At 36.5% G+C, this 19,176-nt stretch overlaps 1 protein-coding gene across 50 annotated transcripts in view; it reads right to left on the reverse strand.

The window, feature by feature from the left end:
- Positions 1-18,297, reverse strand: part of SUPT20H (SPT20 homolog, SAGA complex component) — a 39,454-nt gene extending 21,157 nt beyond the window's left edge. For 16 of the 50 annotated variants that reach the window (XM_070578078.1, XM_070578066.1, XM_070578053.1 and 13 more), the window contains exons 1-12: positions 17,926-18,278; positions 15,862-15,957; positions 13,343-13,378; positions 12,644-12,702; positions 12,312-12,378; positions 9,844-9,970; positions 8,734-8,837; positions 6,315-6,431; positions 6,144-6,197; positions 3,741-3,880; positions 2,038-2,194; positions 1,886-1,942 (exon numbers count right to left, since the gene is read on the reverse strand). In XM_070578078.1, coding sequence (XP_070434179.1) covers positions 1,886-1,942; positions 2,038-2,194; positions 3,741-3,880; positions 6,144-6,197; positions 6,315-6,431; positions 8,734-8,837; positions 9,844-9,970; positions 12,312-12,378; positions 12,644-12,702; positions 13,343-13,378; positions 15,862-15,864 — 921 coding nt within the window. In that variant the 5' untranslated portion in view covers positions 15,865-15,957; positions 17,926-18,278. Of the gene's footprint in view, positions 1-1,885; positions 1,943-2,037; positions 2,195-3,740; positions 3,881-6,143; positions 6,198-6,314; positions 6,432-8,733; positions 8,838-9,843; positions 11,088-12,311; positions 12,379-12,643; positions 12,703-13,342; positions 13,379-15,861; positions 15,958-17,925 lie in introns of all 50 variants that reach the window. The other 34 variants (XM_070578077.1, XM_070578065.1, XM_070578052.1 and 31 more) reach the window with 7 other exon arrangements.
- Between the last annotated feature and the right edge of the window lie 879 nt (positions 18,298-19,176).

Consider the following 19,176-nt stretch of genomic DNA (forward strand, 5'->3'; position numbering starts at 1 on the left):
CGAGTGTACTTACATAAACCTAGATGGTACAGCCTACTATAAATCTAGGATATACAGTACTAATCTCATGGGACCACTGTCATATACGCAGCCTGTCATTGACTGAAACATCAGTACGTGGTGCATGATTGTAGTTTAAAACTCTCCTGATATATTCAATTAAACCAACTGGTTTCTAAAATAAAACATTTGCCATTAAATAAATCTAATAAACACAGCTGCTTTTTTGGACTGTGCCTCTTTTTAGTCCATAAGTTATCACACTTGTCATTTAGAGAAATTTGAATGTCAGAGAGATGATTAGGACCAGGATCTTTTTCTTTGGCTGGGTTTTCAATGGAATAGGAGTTGTTGTGTAACAGTGGGGACAAAACTGGAAAGAGATGAGGGAAGTTACATTAAAGTTGATAAAATTTTTGTGAACCTTTCCAATTTTCTAGTCAGACTTGGACCACATATTCCATATATCTCATACAAGTTCATTTGAATCAAATGTTCTCACCTTCCTAGTAACCATAATCTTAAGAGTAACTTAGACTCACCTGGGCACGTGGTAACAATTTCAGATTTCCATTTCTCTCCCCTGGAGACCTTACTCAGTAAGTAGGTTTGAAGCAGGGCTTGAAATCTGTATATTTAACTGGTATCCTAGATGACTCTTCTGATGGAATTAGAGTGAGAAACTTTGTACTGGGGCTTTGCTACTCAAAGCGTGGTCTGTGGATCCCAGTACCATGCAACCTACAAGCTCAGCAGCAGCATCTCAGGCCTCAGCCCAACTTGTTGAATTGGAATCTGCACTTCAACAAGCAACCCAGGCGATTTGAACATACATTAAAGTTTGGGAAGCCTTGCTTTAGACAGCCAGCCTGCCCTCCAGGGCTAAATTCCACTCTTGGGTATTTACACTAAACATCTTTTTTCAGGTTGAATTTCTCAAGGAGCACATAAGTTTCCAAAAGAGAATGTGGCTTACTCCCTTGAGTTGTATATACAGTCTACCTCTGATGCTTTTGGCTTTGTACTTTTCACAATTTAAAAAAAAAAATCATAGATAATAAAATAAGACATGTGCTAGCCTGAGAAGGATATACAAGCAGAAGAGCAGACATCTGTTAAAATAACTAATCAATCTTAAAGAGCTGCATGAAAAATAAAAAGGAACATAAGAAATAGGAAAATAAAAGACCTAAGAGGGGCTGGCCCCATGGCCGAGTGGTTTAAGTTCGTGCGCTCTGCTTTGGACGCCCAGGGTTTCGCCAGTTCGAATCCTGGCATGGACATGACACCGCTCATTAAACTCTGCTGAGGTGGCATCCCACATACCACAACTAGAAGGACTCACAACTAAAAATACACAACTATGTACCGGGGGGCTTTGGGAGAAAAAAGGAAAAATAAAACCTTTAAAAAAAAAAAAAAAGAAATAAGAGACCTCTCACCAAGACCCCTTTCCTGTCTTTGATCATTTATAGTTCATGTTAACTACAGATCAGCAAAGACTACCATTAAAGGTTCCTAATCTCGGCCACTGCTCCAATATCATTAATTTTTAAATTTAACTATCAAGAAATCATGATGACATATTATGAAAAAACGCACAGGCATTTTATGCATATTATGTAATATGTATCATCTTTTTCCACATTTTGAAATTCTTTGGTTATTATTCCTGCTTTAAACACAGACCTATATTAAGGGAGTACGTTCTTAGACAACTTAATGTGAAAGAATACAGCTTCTAAAAATGATCAGTTGCTTTTTTAAAAAAGAACTATTTTGTTTTTAAAAGATGTAAGATTCCTTGTTTTCCCAAAGTATAAGCTACCATTAGTTAAACTTAGGTACCTTCTATGAAATAAGTGCAATTCATGAATTGACTTACATCCACTTCTGAAGGTATGGCCAAGTTACAGGGACTCTGCTTCCACATATCTACACACTGAAAAATTAGAAACAATGTAAATATACTGAAAATCCAAAATAAGGCAAGTCTTTCGGCATAATAATGTTTCATTAAAAAAAATACATACTTACATTTCCTGCTTTAGAAATTTTGAGGTCATAATGCTGACCTGCTTTTCTTTCCTTTCTTTTTTGTAAGAAATCAAGTAATTTTAGCTGAGGAGGAGGTGGACAGTGAGACAGATCCTGCTGCCGATTGAGAGAGGACCTAGAATACCTCTTGAAACACCTGAAATGTTAAGAAATTTGAATTAAACAAAGCTAATAAGAGAAACTCAGAATACATATGCATTTAAATTAAATCAGTGAGCATTAAATATGTAATTAAATAATAAATATCTGTAGAACACTATCACTGGCCAAGCAGTGTTCTGGACACTAGTGAAAGAAAAATGAAAACGACTGACAAAATTCCTGCTATCTGGAGCTGTTAGTCGAGAGAGGAAGACAGTCAGTCACAAGTAAACAGGTAAGATCATTTCAGAAAGCAGTTAGTAAGAGAACAAAACACACGGTTCTGTGGTAAGCGATAGAGAGGGCAACATTAGGCTGGGGAAGGACTCTGAAGAAATGACGTGAGCTGAGATATGAATGATGAGAAGGAACCAGCTATGGAAAGATCAGGAAATCAGCATTTGAAGTAGAGAGAAGAATTTAAAAAGGTGGTGAGGCTGGAACAAACTTAGCTTGTTTTAAAAACAGAACAAAAGGTAGGTGTGACTAGAGCACCAGAGTCCATGAAGGAGACGAGGTCAGAGAGAGAGACAGGAGCCTTGCAGATCAATGATAACGTGTTTAGATTTAATGTGAAATGTGATGGGATTCTGTTAAGGGAATTTCAGCAAGTGGTGGCATGATCTGCTTTGAGGGTTTTAAATTACTCTGGTTTGCCTAAATGGTGAATAGACGAGCAGAGCAAAGGTGGAAGCAGGAAGACCAGTTAGGTAGGAGTTTCTTAAAGAAGTCAAGATGAAGATGACAGTGGCTTTGACCACGTACTGGCAGTGGGCACGGAGAGATGTGGATAGAGATACAAGGAGACTTCATAGGACGGCTGACAGATCCTATATGAACTTATTTGACTATTTCCAAAGCTGTACCTTTTCCTCAGCATATATTATTTCAATAGGAAATCAGGGAATTTAGAAGTGGATAGGTTTTTTGAGCCCTTCCAAACTTGAAAAAGGTCCAAAGTGGGCAACTCAAACAATTACGTAAAGAGAACTAGTGCTGAGCCACCTATTAACTGCAGTCCAAATTAACATGTGTTTTTATTTTATCAAGAACAGATGCTAAAACATTTAAAGACAAAATTACCATGTTATAAAAAGACATTTAGTTATAAACTGACTTTTAAAACTATGATATTTTCCCTAATCCCAAAAACAAATTTAGAATTTTTTTAACAAGTGCTATTAATAAAAATTAAATGGGTTACTGGATATTAGGAAGTAAAGAAATTATTGTTTCCATTCATACTTGTCTCTTCTCAACCTCTATCTGTTTGGTGAACAAGCTCTAAACTTTTAGGAAGCTTAAGAAGTTTGTTCTTTAAAAGAATGCAGAGAATGCATCACTTCAATAGAAAGCAAGGGTATTAAAAAAATCACAATACTTACACAAAAAAAGTAACATAAGGCAATTAAAAATGCTATTTTCAAAAAAAAAATCATAGCACTTGCATACTTTGGAGGGAAAAGAGACCATAAAGAGCCAAATTTAGAGCTACATGTTTAGGAGCATCTTTTGGTTTATCACTCCACAAAGGTAATTACCGTTTCATTGGGCGTGTGTTCATCTTTTGCTTGTTATAGAGCAGTCTGTTTGCAGTGCAGGTTACGGCGATAGAAGGGTCAAGACATAGTGGTTCAGCTGTAGCAAGGATCAGTTGGCTCTCAAGCAAAAGTTTGTCTTCCTGAAATGTATAAGAGCGCATGTCAACACCAGATTTAAGATTTTCAAATCATACTTACCACTTCATCTAGAAATATTCCTTGGAACTCTGCCTAGGACTACAGTAAAATATGGTATTTCAAGTTCCAACTTTAGTCTGTAAACTTTAGAAACTTGACAGCACAATGAAATTACTAATGGAAATTCAGTAATTAGTAAAGTGTACAAAATGGTCAAATTGTTAAGAGTGTCTATTCATTAATCCAACAAATATTTACTATGATGTGTTTACTATGAGTACCTATGATGTGTTAGGTACTGTTCTAGGAGTTGGGTTTAAAGTAGTGAGCAAAACAGATAAAATCCTCCACCCCGACAAACCTTACAGAGTACGATGGATCGTGGCATTTTCAGTAACTAAGAGATAATGGTCACATTCTATACTCAGCTTTGTTTGATTACAGGAATGAAACTGACTACACGAATACTGTGTAAACCTTATAAACCCAATCCCAAAGTGGATACAGGCTTTTTACTGGTATCATGTAACTTTACTGAACCCTATTGTTTTTGCTTTATCTCTGAAATATTTTAGTAGCTATAACTAAATTTTTTAAAGTCAAATTAGTCAATTAATATTGCTGAATAAGAAGTTTTGCAAAAAACCCAACACTGGTTGTTTCAACAGTTTCATTCAACCTTTCATTACGGAAATTTTCAAAAAATACACAAAAGCTGAAGTGTAATGACACACATGTACCAACACTCAATTTCATTTAACTACTAACTTTTTCATTTTTGTTTTGCTAGAGTAATTTAAAATACATCTCTGATGTTGTATTTAACCTGAAATACTTCAGCAAGCATTGCTAACTGCTAAGGACCTCTAATAATCAGTCCAGATTTAAATTTCCCATTATTTCAGGAGTGTATTTTCAGTCAGTTTGTTTGAATTTGAACTTGAACAAACCGTGTGCATTGTATTTGGTTTTTCTCTCTCTTAAACATCTTTTTTTATTCTGTAATGATCACTTCTCCCCCCGATCTTTTTTTCTTTCCTCATGCAATTGAGTTGTTGGATTTGACCAGCTGCTTTCTCATGGTATCATTTAACTGCATCTGGTGGTTGCTTCCTCATCATGTCCTTTAACGGTTTCTTTTATTCCTTGAATTGCCTACAAACTGTTAGATGTAGAGGCTTGGTTTAATTCAGGTTCTAGTGTTTTAGACAAGCATTTTTCACCGGTACTACCGTGTACTTTCTCATGCATTAGAAGGCACACAATGATGTGTCCCATTTTCATACCAGTGGGCTTAGTCATATCTCTGCATTACAAAAATTCCCATGAACCTATAATCCAACAGTTTTTCACATCTAAGAAGTATAGCTGTATAGATTAAGATTTCCAAGTTGATATTTTTAAAAGTTTATCATTTCTCTTGTAACTATTAGCTTGAATTTTTCTAAAGAAGAATTTTCCCTTAGTTACTATTTGGCTACCTAACATACAGTTCATACAGGAAAGGCCAAATAAATGCTTTCGTTGCTCTCTTTATGAATCTTCAGAGTAAGAAAACTGATACCCTAGCAACCTCCAATGATGACCAATGAGTTTATTTTTGAATTTTCTTTTAATAGCTTTTAACCTTCTTGTAAATGAAAAGATTATAGCCCAAACTAAAATACAACACTTGATAGTTACTGATGAACTGAATCTTACTTTATAATCATATTTCAGATAGAATAATTCTCATTATCGATATTCTCTTTGGTTTAGTAACTATTCCTCTCTATGGGGCAGAGAAATAAGTGAACACTCCTGTGAGTGGGAACCTCATATATAGTGAGCAAGCCCTAGAGGGTTACCTGGCTGTTTCAGGGGTAGGAGTGGTCCCCTAGTGCTACAATCAGGATGAATGGCAAAAACGCTAGGCTTGCTTTAGAACTCTAGATAAAAGAAAATCAGTATTTGTACCTAAGGTACAAACAAAACATTATTCTTCTGTTTCAGAGGGGATAAAAACCCAAGTTTCACATTGGGCAGATCAGGTCAACCTCACCCTATTTCACCACGTCTTAAAGGAACTGAGACTGAACTGTTTTAGTCCCTTAAGGAATTACTGCTTGTATGAAGAGATCCTTAACTTCTAAAGCTCATACAGGAATCCCAAACTTTACTCATGAATAAAATTGCCAGCAGAAAATATCCGTTGTTTAACTTAATGGTAAGTATTGTTTCATCCTATATTTTGCCTGTTTGGGATTAAAAAACAAAATAACCAACCTGGGTCCATTTGTGGTTATCACTTGTAATTGAATGTACATCACAGATTAAAGTCTAGAGAAAATAAAAATGTAAAGAACACATTAATGTATAGGTGTGCAAACATATAACGACTTTAGGTTAGAACTCCAAATAAAATCTAAGAACAATACTTAAGTGAACATTCTTTACCTGCATTGTTGGACGTAAGAGAATGTGCCTACTTTGGTAACCAGGAGATTTCATATTACTGGACTGCCTGTAGTCACGTATTTCTGCTATGACACATCCACAATGAAAAATATTAACCTGTTTTGAGTGAAAATATTTAAGTAAATGCCATTTTTCAAAAGCCTAAATAAGTGGGTTTATAGAGAATCTTTCAGGTTCTTTACACTCTTGTGCAATGTTTCCGGCCACTCACATACTCTCAAATGGACTTCCTTGGTAGATTTACATAAACCTTTTAAGAGGAATTATTTTATCTTCATCACCATGACTCAAGAAGCACTTTAAAACTGTTCAATGGTTTCCAGTTAGAGACTGACTTTTTGGCCTTTATATATTAATGTTATAGATCATCAGAAGTGCTGCTGTTCTTGATGCTCACTGGCTCAATGTCATACTTTGCTAACTTTATCATTGTTATAAATTGCCAATCAACCCTACTGGAGACTGGTTCTGGATACAATTGCTGTATTTGCTCTGTTAGAATTTCCAGGAAGCAGTCATTATTTATTAATAAGAGTAAGAAGGCTAATTATAAACTCAAATAATAATCTTTTGTAAAAAATATTTTCTAATCCTTTTGCTAAGTCCACAGTTAAGAACTTTCATCATTCAAGTTTTGCTGATTATCACTTGCCAGTCACTCATAGCATTTTTTTCACCCATTCAGAACTTTTAGCACTGTGACCTCCATGTTATCAGTCATTATCATGCTCACACTTTCAAACAAATATTTATTGAGCCACTACAATGTGAACTATGTGTCAGTCACTATCCAAGAAGCTACAGAGATACGGTGGTGAGACAACAACTGCTCTCAGTGTGGGAAGGCAGGCAATAACATGTAAACAAATACACAAGATAACTTTAGATAGTGATGAATGTTACAAAGGAAACAAAATGGGGAAGGACTAATTTAGATTATGTGCTTGATTAAAAACCTGCCTGAAGGAGTGATGTTTCAGCTGAGACCTGAATCACAAAGGGCTAGACATCTGGGACAGACCATTCCAGATTCTAGAAGAAAAAGCAGATGAATAACGAGGAATAAGATTGGCATGTTTTAGTATAGAAAGAAGGTATGGATGGCTGGAGTGTAATGAGTGGGGATGAAAATCAAGAGGTGAAGACAAACTGGAAGGCAGGGGATTTGTGCAGTGAGAGGATGCTAGAGAACTTTAAGCAGGGAACTTTGTTTTTTTGCTTTTGTTTTTCTTATTTTTGTTTTATAAGCTTAATTGGCTATCTGTGGAGAACTTATGGGGTTCTAGAATGAAAGGAGGGAGTTTAGCAAGGTAACTATAGCAGGTCTTGACCATACATTTTAAAGGTAGAGCTGATATCTGCTGATAGAAAAAATGTGAAAGGTGAGAGTAGTGTCATTCATTGGGTGTTAAGACTGGTAAAGGAACTGGTCTGGGAGGAAAAATAAAAACTTCTGTTTTGTCATGTTACGTTTGAAGAACCTGTTACACATTCCAGTAAATATGTAAGTTTGGAGATTGGTGGAAGAGTCATTGTGAGAGATAAGCAAGGGATTAAATGTCATTTTTAAACTCATAGAGCCGGTTGAGATCATCCAGGGAGAGTGTTACTAAAGAAAAGAATGCCTAGGACTAAACACTGAAACCTGCACACATTTACAGGTGGAACAGAGACGACAGCAAAGACTGAAGGAATAGAGACAGAAGAGGAAAACCAGGAATGTGATGTCTCAGACGCCAAAAGAAGGGTGTTTCAAAGAGAAAGTAATCACATGCACTGAACTTTGCTAAAGAACCAACGAAGATGAGAACAGAAAAGAATTTTTTTTAAAGTTGAGAGACAGCACAATATTCTTGTATTCTTTACCTAACTGAGAGGGGGAAACAGATGATAGAAGACAGGGAGGTTATAGTTGCAACTACTTGAGGAGGAGGATGATCCAGAATATAAGTGGAAAGAATGCCTTAGGAACAGCTTACTTCATTTTAATAGAAAGGCAGGCAGAAAGAGTGGACAGAGATACCGGGATGCTGGTGGACTAGTGCTAGGAGGAAATGAGAGTTCCCATCTGATGGCTTCTTGTTCCTCAATAAAGTACATAGTATGGGGTGGATTGAAGTCAAGGGAGTAATTTCTTCTATGATTTCTTGATCGTAGCTATAGAGAGATTTCCAGTAGATGAGTTAATTGTTACAGAAATTCTAGAGGAATCAACTAAATCTATACATTTCAGTACAGCCTAAAAGATAAATATCCTACCACAAACCAATTTTCATATAGCTATGTATGATGTCTCATTCCATGTTCTAAGCACTGCTGAGAACACAATTAAATATCCTTTATCACAAAATGACATACAGTTGACAAATCTAAGGACATAAACAGGAAAATTTGGTACCTGAGATTTTTCTAGGAGATCAACCAAAATAGGAGGTAATTCTTCTGCATCCAAATATTCAAGTAATTCCCCTTCTTCATAAGGCAGTCGAATGGTCTCAGAATCTTAATTTTAAAACACAGAAAATAATCAGGCTCACCAAAAAGCCTACGTGCATAATTTAAATGACTTTTCATAAAAAAAGAGAACAAAGCCAAAGGCTCTCCTAAAGTTTGGTCTTTATTTACATCTTATAAGTGAATCACCTTACATACTGCTAAAAGACTTGATAAACTTTATAAAATTTTAGACCAGAAAGGAGAAAATGCCTAACATATAATGGAAAAACATCTGGCATAACAATCATAATACAAATGAAAGCCAGCAGTACAATAATCAGAATATGATAAAATTCCAAAGCTGGTAACTGAAAGTTCCTTGAAGACTGCTTAATCTAATCTGGAAATCAGTCATGATATGGTACCTCATCTGAAAAACGGTTACTAAAAGAACAAAATTCTCTTCATGTTACATTTTAGAATGATTTATTAACACAAGAAAAAGTTCTTAACTAGGTGAGTTCCTTGTAAAACCCATTTCAGCAGGATATCAAATTTTTAGGCCTCTCTTTAGTGACATCTAAGAGTATTTATATTTTAAAACTGTTTTCAAATTCACATTAATAGAAATAAACTGTTAACATACGAAAATTATTCAAAAGGGAGTGAGTCTGTTTAATTTTGAAGGTTTCAGACACAGAGCATATCCAAAATGCAGAAGAGAAACTTAACTTTAAACACCTTATGCTATCTTAAAAAATAAAACGCAACTGAGGGGAAATTTTGACAATTATTTAAAAATTACCTCTTATACAATTTAACTTCAAAGACCTATCTCAATTAGAATACTTTTCAAATGCATCTTCAGGAAGGCTAATCATATTGAAGATAATTTTTAATATTCTAACAAAACATCACAAAGAAGAGAATTTGGGCTCTAAGTGTTCTTTCATCAAGTCACTACTGATCTGAAGGACAGATCATTTAGCAAGTTAAGAAACTACTTCTAAAAGACAGCACATCTGGCCTGGCAGAGGGATTTTTGTGGTCACTGCTCTCTGAAGGTTCTTACCTGATCCATTTTTTCCCCTGAGCATCAGAGAATATCCCTCATTTCCTGGGTATAGGTTGACCACTAAACACGACAATGTCTCCTGCATAACAAGCTTCTCCAACAAGTTCACATTTCTTCTTAATTTCTGCTTTAAAAAGAGGTGGAGCTCATGAAAATAATCCTTAACAAAAAATGCTAAAATGTAACAAAATCAGACCTCCTGAACTAAATTTTGGTGTTCCTTCTACATTATGATCCTGAGTATATGGGGAAGATTCACAAACACTACAGCCACCAAGGATGGAACATCTATGTCAACTTAATTTTGATCTATTACTACGTTTTATGCAAATTCGTATCACAAAGAAAAACCAGTGATCTACAAAACAAAAATACTTTAACATAAAATATGTACCTTTGAGTACAGAGGTAGAAAATCCTAAACTAAAAATATTAAAACAAGTAAAAGGTAAAAAATGTAAATATATAAAACAAAGATGCTATATAATTAGTTTCTATTAAGTATAAGTCTATATAAATAAATCTATATAAATAAAGAATTTGGGGCATTCTCTTTGGTCATACTGTCATAGATGCACATTTCTTAAATATTTTAAGGCCTAAATTAGATCCAAACAAGTTCAACAGCTCTAATTAGCTGAAATGTTAAAATGCTAAAAATATCTATCTGGTAAGAGGAAGTAAGAAATTTAAGCAATTTTGTGCACATTAAATAGCTCCTTAGAAACTACTGGTAAAAAAATCCATCAGGAAATATAATACACATATACATCAAAATTCATTATTTTGAAATGCATATGATGTAAAAATAAAACCCACTTATAACACTTTCTTTTACTAAATCTTATTTACAAAAGATATCTGAGTCAATAGGATATTATTTTTGCAGGATCTCAAAAAAATGTTTTTGGTATCTTAAATATGTACATATATAGTCATACACAGAGAGAAATGAAAAAACTACATTTTGAAAATTGAAAAAAAAATGGCAAAACAACTTTTAGCCACTTTATTTTTTTTAAAAAATAGGGGCCAGCCGGTGGCGCAGTAGTTAAGTTCCCACGTTTCGCTTCTCGGCAGCCCGGGGTTGGCTGGTTCCGACATGGCACCACTTGGCAAAAGGCAACCTGTGGTAGGTGTCCCACGTATAAAGTAGAGGAAGATGGGCATGGATGTTAGCTCAGGGCCAGTCTTCCTCAGCAAAAGGAGGACTGGCAGCAGTTAGCTCAGGGCTAATCTTCCTGAAAAAAAAAAAAAAGCTAGTAAAGAGAAACTAAAATTTCAAAGTCTTTTCAAGTGTAGAGAAAACCTCATAATTTGATATAAGACAGAACAGTTAGATAAATTCTGACAGTACGAGTACCTCCTCAAGGAAACTAGCTGGTTACCATTTAGTTCTGGAGTGAAAAGGCCAGATAGTATTTTAGGCTTGTGGGCCATATGGTCTGTGTTGGAACTACTCAACTCTGCTGTTGTACCTTGAAATTAGCCACAGACAAGACATGAACCAATGAGTGTGGCTAGATTCCAATAAAAGTTTATTTACAAAAACGCAGTGGGCCAGATTTGGCTAGTAGACAATGGTTGCCAACCCCGATTTAGAATCTTTATTTATGTATTTCTCCTATTTAGTTCTGTCTCTGAGGTGATGGATACGTTATGTTGATTGTGGTGACAGTTTCATGGCCATATACATGTCAAAACTTACTATACTTTCAAATAAGTACAATTTATCGTATGTCAATTTTACCTCCATAAAACTTATGGAAAACATACCATAAGATTTATTTGTAGTTTAACAATCATTTTTTCCCCTAATGTTAAGGTTTTAAAGGCTAGATACTACTGAAATGCCACTAATTTTTTGCCTAAAAAGTAAAACGGTGTTCATTTTTAAATTACAGACAGACAAGAGAAACTCATAGAGCCCTTTAGGTCCTTATAACCAAAGAGTCCAAAAGATATCAATGAATCAATTTCTATTACATTTCTATTGCCCATACTTTTATGCTAAATAAACACAAATTAAGTTAACCTGGCCATGAACTAATTTTTGTGACCAAATTCACTTTTATCATCAACCTGAATTTCCTACATGTCCTGTAATAGCTTTAACTTTCCAGTGCAAATCACCAGAAGAGAGGCTACTTTTCCTCTCCTGTCTTTAGTCTACAAATCATTTTGCAGAAGAGAGAAGCAAAAAATATATATGGTGGCTTTGCTTCTTCTAATTTCCCAATGAGATAATCTGTTCCTCAGTAAACACTGCTCCCTTCTCCTAACTAAGCAGGTGCTCTTTGCCTGAAGCCAGATTAGCCAGGGCTCTCGGGAAGTTGCAGAAGTGTCTACAGTCTGGCTGGAAAAGATGTTAGTTCACTCACAAAATTATAAATCATGATCTCCTTCAACTGTCCCTCTTCCTCTACACTTCAGAAGTCATAACAACATAAAAAATGTATACTTACCTTAACCTCAGGCTCTTTTTCACATTCTTCAATATATAAGTCATAAAGTTTTTGAAATACAGATTTTCTAAAATTTAATAAAACAAAGACAATATACAAAATAATGTGAATGTTATAATTGTAAAATAAACATTACTTTTAAGTTTTCATTAATTTTTTCCCAATTTCCCCAAAATTAGGAGTGGATATGACAGCTAACATCAACTTAGAAATTTCTAATATTTGGAAAGTACCTGTAATATAACATTTCTAGCACAGTGCCTAGTAAGAATGCAATAAATGGTGGCTAGCATCATATTTCAAAAAATCTGTCATCAATTAAGTATTCATACCTTCCACTAGACAGGTATTTCCTTTTAGGAGGTCTCTGTCGGGCACTTTCAATGACGTACTAAAAAAAGAAAAGTTCATGAAAACAGCTTGCCTTTTGCTTAGTATATGAACAACTGTATTAAGTATATTTAAAATATGTGTAAGGCTTAAAAAGGCTATTCAGTCACTGAAGTCTATGATTCATATTAAATTACATCTCATAGGAAAAACTACCTAACTTCTAAATGTCTATTACAAGCAAATGAAATTTAAACTGCACTAAAATTTAGCACAATATTTCACTGCTATAAGCAAAACCATACAGTTCACAACTGTGGTTTCATAGGTCAGAAACATTCTCAATGTATGCTTTATGGCTGTTCAGAATATGCATAGCACATTCAATTGGAAGGACTGTATATATTTTTGAGCTATTTATATTTATTTAATATAGCACATAGAAAATCTGTCAAAACAGGAAAATACAATTTTAGAAATTCTATGCCCTTGTTCAAATATTTATTGCACAACATTATTATCTGAGGATTCCAAGTAACAGATGATGTAACCATCACCTGGTGTTTTTACGAATTTACAGCAAAATTATTTGTCCTAAAATATTATTAACGTACTCCCTTGACAATGACTACAAAAACATCTAAAACTGAGTTTTGTCACTTAAAAACAACATTTCAATATTTAACTTAGTGATGTCTCACCTCTGCACGATCCAAAGCTAGTTCCAAAGCTTGTTGCTATAAAAAAGTAAATAGTGTATTTGATAATATTAGTTATTTTCACAAGATAATTTAACATACATATAGGATCTTTAATTAAGTTTAAATGTGTTTTATTTTCTAAAACAAATCTAACGTATTTTCCTTTATCTCTCTGCTCCACCCACTCCATTCTATGCTCAAAATACAGTATACACAACTAGAAGGACCCACAACTAAAAATATACAACTATGTACTGGGGGGCTTTGGGGAGAAAAAGGAAAAATAAAAATCTTTAATAATAATAAAAAAGATACAGTAGAAAGAAAAAATATGGCAGTCCTGGGCACCCGATTATGACAACAAATTAGGTAAGAAATACCAAAATGGTTTTCTCTGGCCAGTGCTTGTGAGGTTGATACAGGGCCAAGGGCTGGATATGGTAACTACTACCATTTTATAAACTTTAATTTCCTTAATATTCTAAGAGCACCATGAGGAAAATATAATGGCCATCAAGTTTGTAATTAAAGTAAAGCAAAGATTAAACTCTAATCTGGTAGGAGTCCTAAAAATTGGTGGCACTGTTACGTTGATACCTAACATCAATTTAGAATCTGTAATACAACGTTTCTAGGTCAGTGCCTAGCAGAAATGCAATAAATGATGGCTATCATTACCAGGCTTCAATGACTTTAAGATATCATCAATTATAAGCATGCATCAATATTTTAGGTAATACCAAGAAAGAAAAAAGTGCTGCCTCTTATAACTGTAAGATGTCACTGACTGTAGACTCATCAATTCAGTAATACTAAAATGTAAAAGAAAAGGCATCTTACAATTGATGAAATATGGTATTATTACTACGTGTACAATTTAAGATCTACCAGTAGATCCCTATCCTTCATCCATTCCTTAGAAACTTTAAGGCAAGGGGGAGAAATAAGAAAGTAAGTTCTTTCTTCCTCATTTGTAAAGCTTTCTATTGTAATGATGCCTAAGAACAAAAAATATTAAGTTTTAAACAAAATTAAGCAAATATACCACCGATGATTTCTCTTTCTGGTTTTGTGGTTTGAGTACCACACACCTTCTATAGTATTTTTCATTCACAACGACAGTCACTTTTAATTCCATTGAGAGGAACAGAACCTTTATTTTTTATTTACAAAGACGTAAATTTTTCTTTTATTTTGTAGACTCCAGTAATTCAACCTACCAAGCTGCATGGGGTAAAAATTCCCAGCACCCACCAAAATCCCAACAGGGTAAGGGGAAGAATAAATGTTGCCAGCCTGTAGAAATCACGGAAAGGTTTAAGTGACCCTGTCACTGTAGTCCTAAGGATGGAGAACTCATATGTTTACAAAAACAGCCAGCCTTTTTAGACTGCAATAAAAAATCCACACTATCAAACATCTAAAATGTAATAAGTGAAAAAAGTCTGAAATATGCGATCATTTCAAAAGGTTCAGTTAAAATAAATTCACACCAATTTATTAAAAATCTTACAAGGAGCAGATTCCCAATGAAAATGATTCCCAGGATTCAAGATGGCGCTCTTGGGTAGAAATCATTTTCCAACACAAAAATAGAACTCTGGACATATACTCTTGACAAACAGATAAGGTTCTTTTAATTATTTTGGCCATAAAATCTTACAGTAAGTTTATATAAAAAATTATAATAAAAACAATCAAATATATAATACAGGACAGTTTTAAATAGTCTTCTCAAGTAAATATTTCATCCTCTGAAATCAAAACTTCAAAAGGTCTAAGGTGAGGTCAGAACCCCAGTGCACAGCTCCACTTTTCTCTAACAGGGCAGGGGCAGACAGGCAAGATCCCAAGAGTCTTGAGAAGGAAGATAAATGTTTTCTGAGGTTTATTCAACACGGTGAGTGTTCATTTATTCTCTCACTGTCAAATGATGCTGCTTCTTTAAAACATTAGAAAGTGATTTCTTCCCTCTCTCTTTTCAGTTTTTAATGGCAAAAGTTAAATACCCAACCCTTAGTATGTTTAGTGACTGTAGGTCAGTGAACAGAAATGTGCCATCAGAAGGCTAACACTTCTGCTGCTTAAAGTATGTTATGTGCAGTAAGCAGGTTACATTTGCTTTTAAATTAAAAAATATATATATAAATTAAGAGGATCTTTAAGACATGAGAAACCTGTGCCCCTCAAACTATTTGTATTTATACCCATCCTCCTTGACAACGATTTGGACTACGATAAAGTAAATAGAAGTAAATATTTTTTAATACTTCACAAACATAAGGACAGACAGATTACCTGTGTAACCTGGATACGATAATTATTAACACTAAATTGAGAGATGAGTCCCCTATTTTGTAGATTAGATTCTGCCATGTGATTGCTAAGTAATTTCCCGGTCAGTGTAACTTTGGTAGCTTTCAAGAGTATTTCTGTATCTCTAATAAAGATATTTTTAAGGAGATGAAGGAAGAGTACATTCTAAAACACAAATGTGAACATACTGAGCTGTAGCTTACCATTGTGGTATAAAAAACGGGTCCAAAAAAAGAGAAAACTTATGTGCGCTGATGAAGGGAGGTGAAAACCATGTCTTTAATATCAATCTTACAGTACTGTGAAAGCAAAAACAACAAAAAACCTCATATTAACATAAAGCTATTAAGAGAAATGAGGCTTATTAACAAGGAAAATTATTTACACCCACATATTTCTAACACGTTAAGATTCAGCAACAATAAAATTCACATACCACAATCTATGTACTCATTGTTGAGAGGTACAGTTTTAACTAGGTAGGACAAAATACCGTTTGCAAGTTAAAAATCATTATTCACTTTCTTCAAAAATATTTCACATCCAGGAGAGAAAAGAATAAATGTTTTTGAATTTCTTCTCTCCATCATCACCGCTCCTGCTCTCACCATTCCTCTGGATCATTGTAACAACCTGCCTACTGTCCTTGGCCACTGTGCAGTCCACTTTACAAATCATACATTTCACCAGACCAGCTGATAAAAGCCCTTTAACGATGTTACCTCACATACCCCAGGCTACATCTTCCAGATGCAGCTCCAGTCGCTCCATTTCCCCTCCTCAAGCAAACTTGATACCCTTCCCAAGAACCTCATCCCTCTAACACAGGTTCTCATCCTGTCTGCAACACAGAGTAACCAGGGGAGGTTTAAAAAGTGGGATACCTGTGCCCCACCCTCCAGAGATTCTGATTAACTAGTCTGGAGTAGAGCCCAGCGATCAGCATTTTTGGAGCTTCCCAGGTGATTCAAAGGCGCTGCCAGTGTTGGAAGTCTGCGGCTGCCATCCTCTCTGCCTCCCACAGTGGGAGTGCTCTGAGACCGATGCTAAACAAAGCTTATTTTTAATCTTACTCTTTACCTAATTCACTGTAACCCGTGTGTCTAGACACAGTTGAACTAAAGGCACATCTTCAAGCGACAGAAAACAGTACGTTTAAAGTAAAATGGTTTTGGCTTGTTTTTGGTGAACCCAAAACTTAGGTTTTGCCGTAAAGGTTTAAAAAAAAGGAAGAAAACAGGGGCGAAAAAAAACCACCAAAAAATGACAGGCACCACAGAACTTCCAGGAATAATCATTTAAAAAATGAGAAAAATATTAATCTTACCCTCGAAGAGCTCATAGGAGATTTAAGATGAATTTAAGTTAAAGAGAAAATTTTCTGACCACTGAATCAAAGATGAAGATACACTAGGCACGTGTAAAATGTGATGACTTTAAAATCAGATCTCTCGTCAACAAATTGGGGTGGATGCGGGAGAGGAAGGCTTAGTGACTTTAAATTATTTAAACACTACAGACCAAAGCCAACAACTACGTACCACTTACAAACCAACCATTCTGACTGTATACAGATTTTACTAGAGTCCTGTGAGAAAACCACTGCAATCATCGTCGTCTCCATTTTACAGAATGAGGCACTCAGAACGAGTAACCTTCCTAAGACCACACAACTAGACCAGAATTGACCTCTCTGTTTTTAATCTTAGATTCTTTGTAGTAAACCTTAGAACCTTCAGACCACTCAATCCAGCATCCATTTTTAGATTTTCAAAAGCAAAGCATGTAAAATAAAAGACTCGATTCTGCTCGGACTGATATATTTTTTTCTGAATTTTGACCTAACTTTACATCACGGTGGTCAACATTCGTACAGAGTACTTAATCCAACTTCGAAAATCTCGGGGGCCACTTCCTATGTTGAGTCCTACCAGCAACTTGAAAGTACTGGACTCGAGAGAAAGCAGCCCCCTCCGGCGCGGAGGTTGCGGGAAATGGCTTCCAGGGGCAGCTCTTCACCAAGTTCGTTTCTGAACACCCAGTAAACACGGCAAGCACCAGTACTGATCCAACTCAAACGTAGCAATCGAGTCTAGCGATTTCCCTGATCGACCTGAATCTCTGCCAGCTGCTTTGGTAACAACTTACGTTTTACCTGCCAAACGCCGCAACGCCACAGCTGAGCCAACAGCCTTTATTCAAAACGGACAACAAGAAACCCGCCCCCCAAAGCGTTACGAGCAATTCTTCCGCGTTTCTGGATATACCTGTAACTGGAACCCAAAAGTCAAAACTAAAATGAAAAGCGTGGCTTGGCAGCACGGCGAGAGGGAACGGAGGCGACCGCAGTGAGGGTCACTCGCTCGGCCCGCCGCGTCTCCCAGTCCTCCTCCCGCGGGCTCCGGGAAGCGCCGAAAAGCCACTCGGGAAGCCGCTCGCTCACCTCTGACCCCGTGCGGATCTCGCGGGCCTGCCACGCCCCCCCGCCACCGCCCACCTGTGCGTGCCGCCGCAGCCTCAGACGGAACGCGACGTGCCGGGCTCGGCCCCGCGCTGCCGGCTGCGCGCCCGCCAGCCGCTCGCTCCGCACGCCCCCTCCCAGGCGCTGCGCCGCAGGCCCGCCCAACGTCTATTCCGGTGCCCGCCTCCCGGCTGGCGCGCTGGGCGGGGCGGGCGGGCGGAAGAGGCGGAGCTGAGGAGGTCGGGCCGCGCCCTGGAGGCTCATGCAGGTGGTGCCGCCGGGGATGAGTCCCCGCGAGGCCCAGGTGCGGCAGAGAGCGGTGCCACGAGCCCTTCGCTGGCCTGGCGTCCAGGTCCGTAAAATGTTAAGTAGGCCGTGGCTGTTATTTGGGGGTTTGGGTGCCCTGGTGAATTTCTAGAGTGAAGGAAACTTCCAACTGGTTTACCTTGTTGCCCAGCCCATGGGAACAGAAAGAGAATGACCGCCTTCTTACCTTGACTAGTCCAAGCCGTGCAGCCTTTAATAGTATATCAGGTGCCAATGAATATAATGCTAAAAAAAACCAAAACCTCGCTGACAAGTTTAAAAATTCAGAAAATAAATGACCAGCACACATCGCAATATGTAATTGTAATTCTACACCTTTAAACAACTTCGGTTGTTGGGTTATACAATTCTTTTTATTATTCCTGAGGTATAATTCACAGGACATTGTGAAGTGTACAGTTCAGTAGCATTTAGTACATTCACTATGTTGTGCAACCACCAATTCTATATAGTTCAGAAACATTTTCATCACCCCCATTAAGCAGTTACTCTCCATTCTTCCCTCTCCCAGACCCTAGCAGACACCAATTGCTTTCAGACTTTATGGATTCACCTAATCTGGATATTTCACATAAATGGAAAGTGACCTCTTTGTGTCTATCTTCTTTAATTTAGCATCATGTTTCAGGTTCATCCACCTTGTAGCAGGTAGCAGTACTTCATTCCTTTTTAGGGCTAATATTCCGTTCCGCTGTATGTATATACCACAATTTTATCCACTGATGAATGT

The sequence above is a fragment of the Equus przewalskii genome, chromosome 16, assembly GCF_037783145.1.
Source record: "Equus przewalskii isolate Varuska chromosome 16, EquPr2, whole genome shotgun sequence".
Lineage (NCBI taxonomy): Eukaryota > Metazoa > Chordata > Mammalia > Perissodactyla > Equidae > Equus > Equus przewalskii.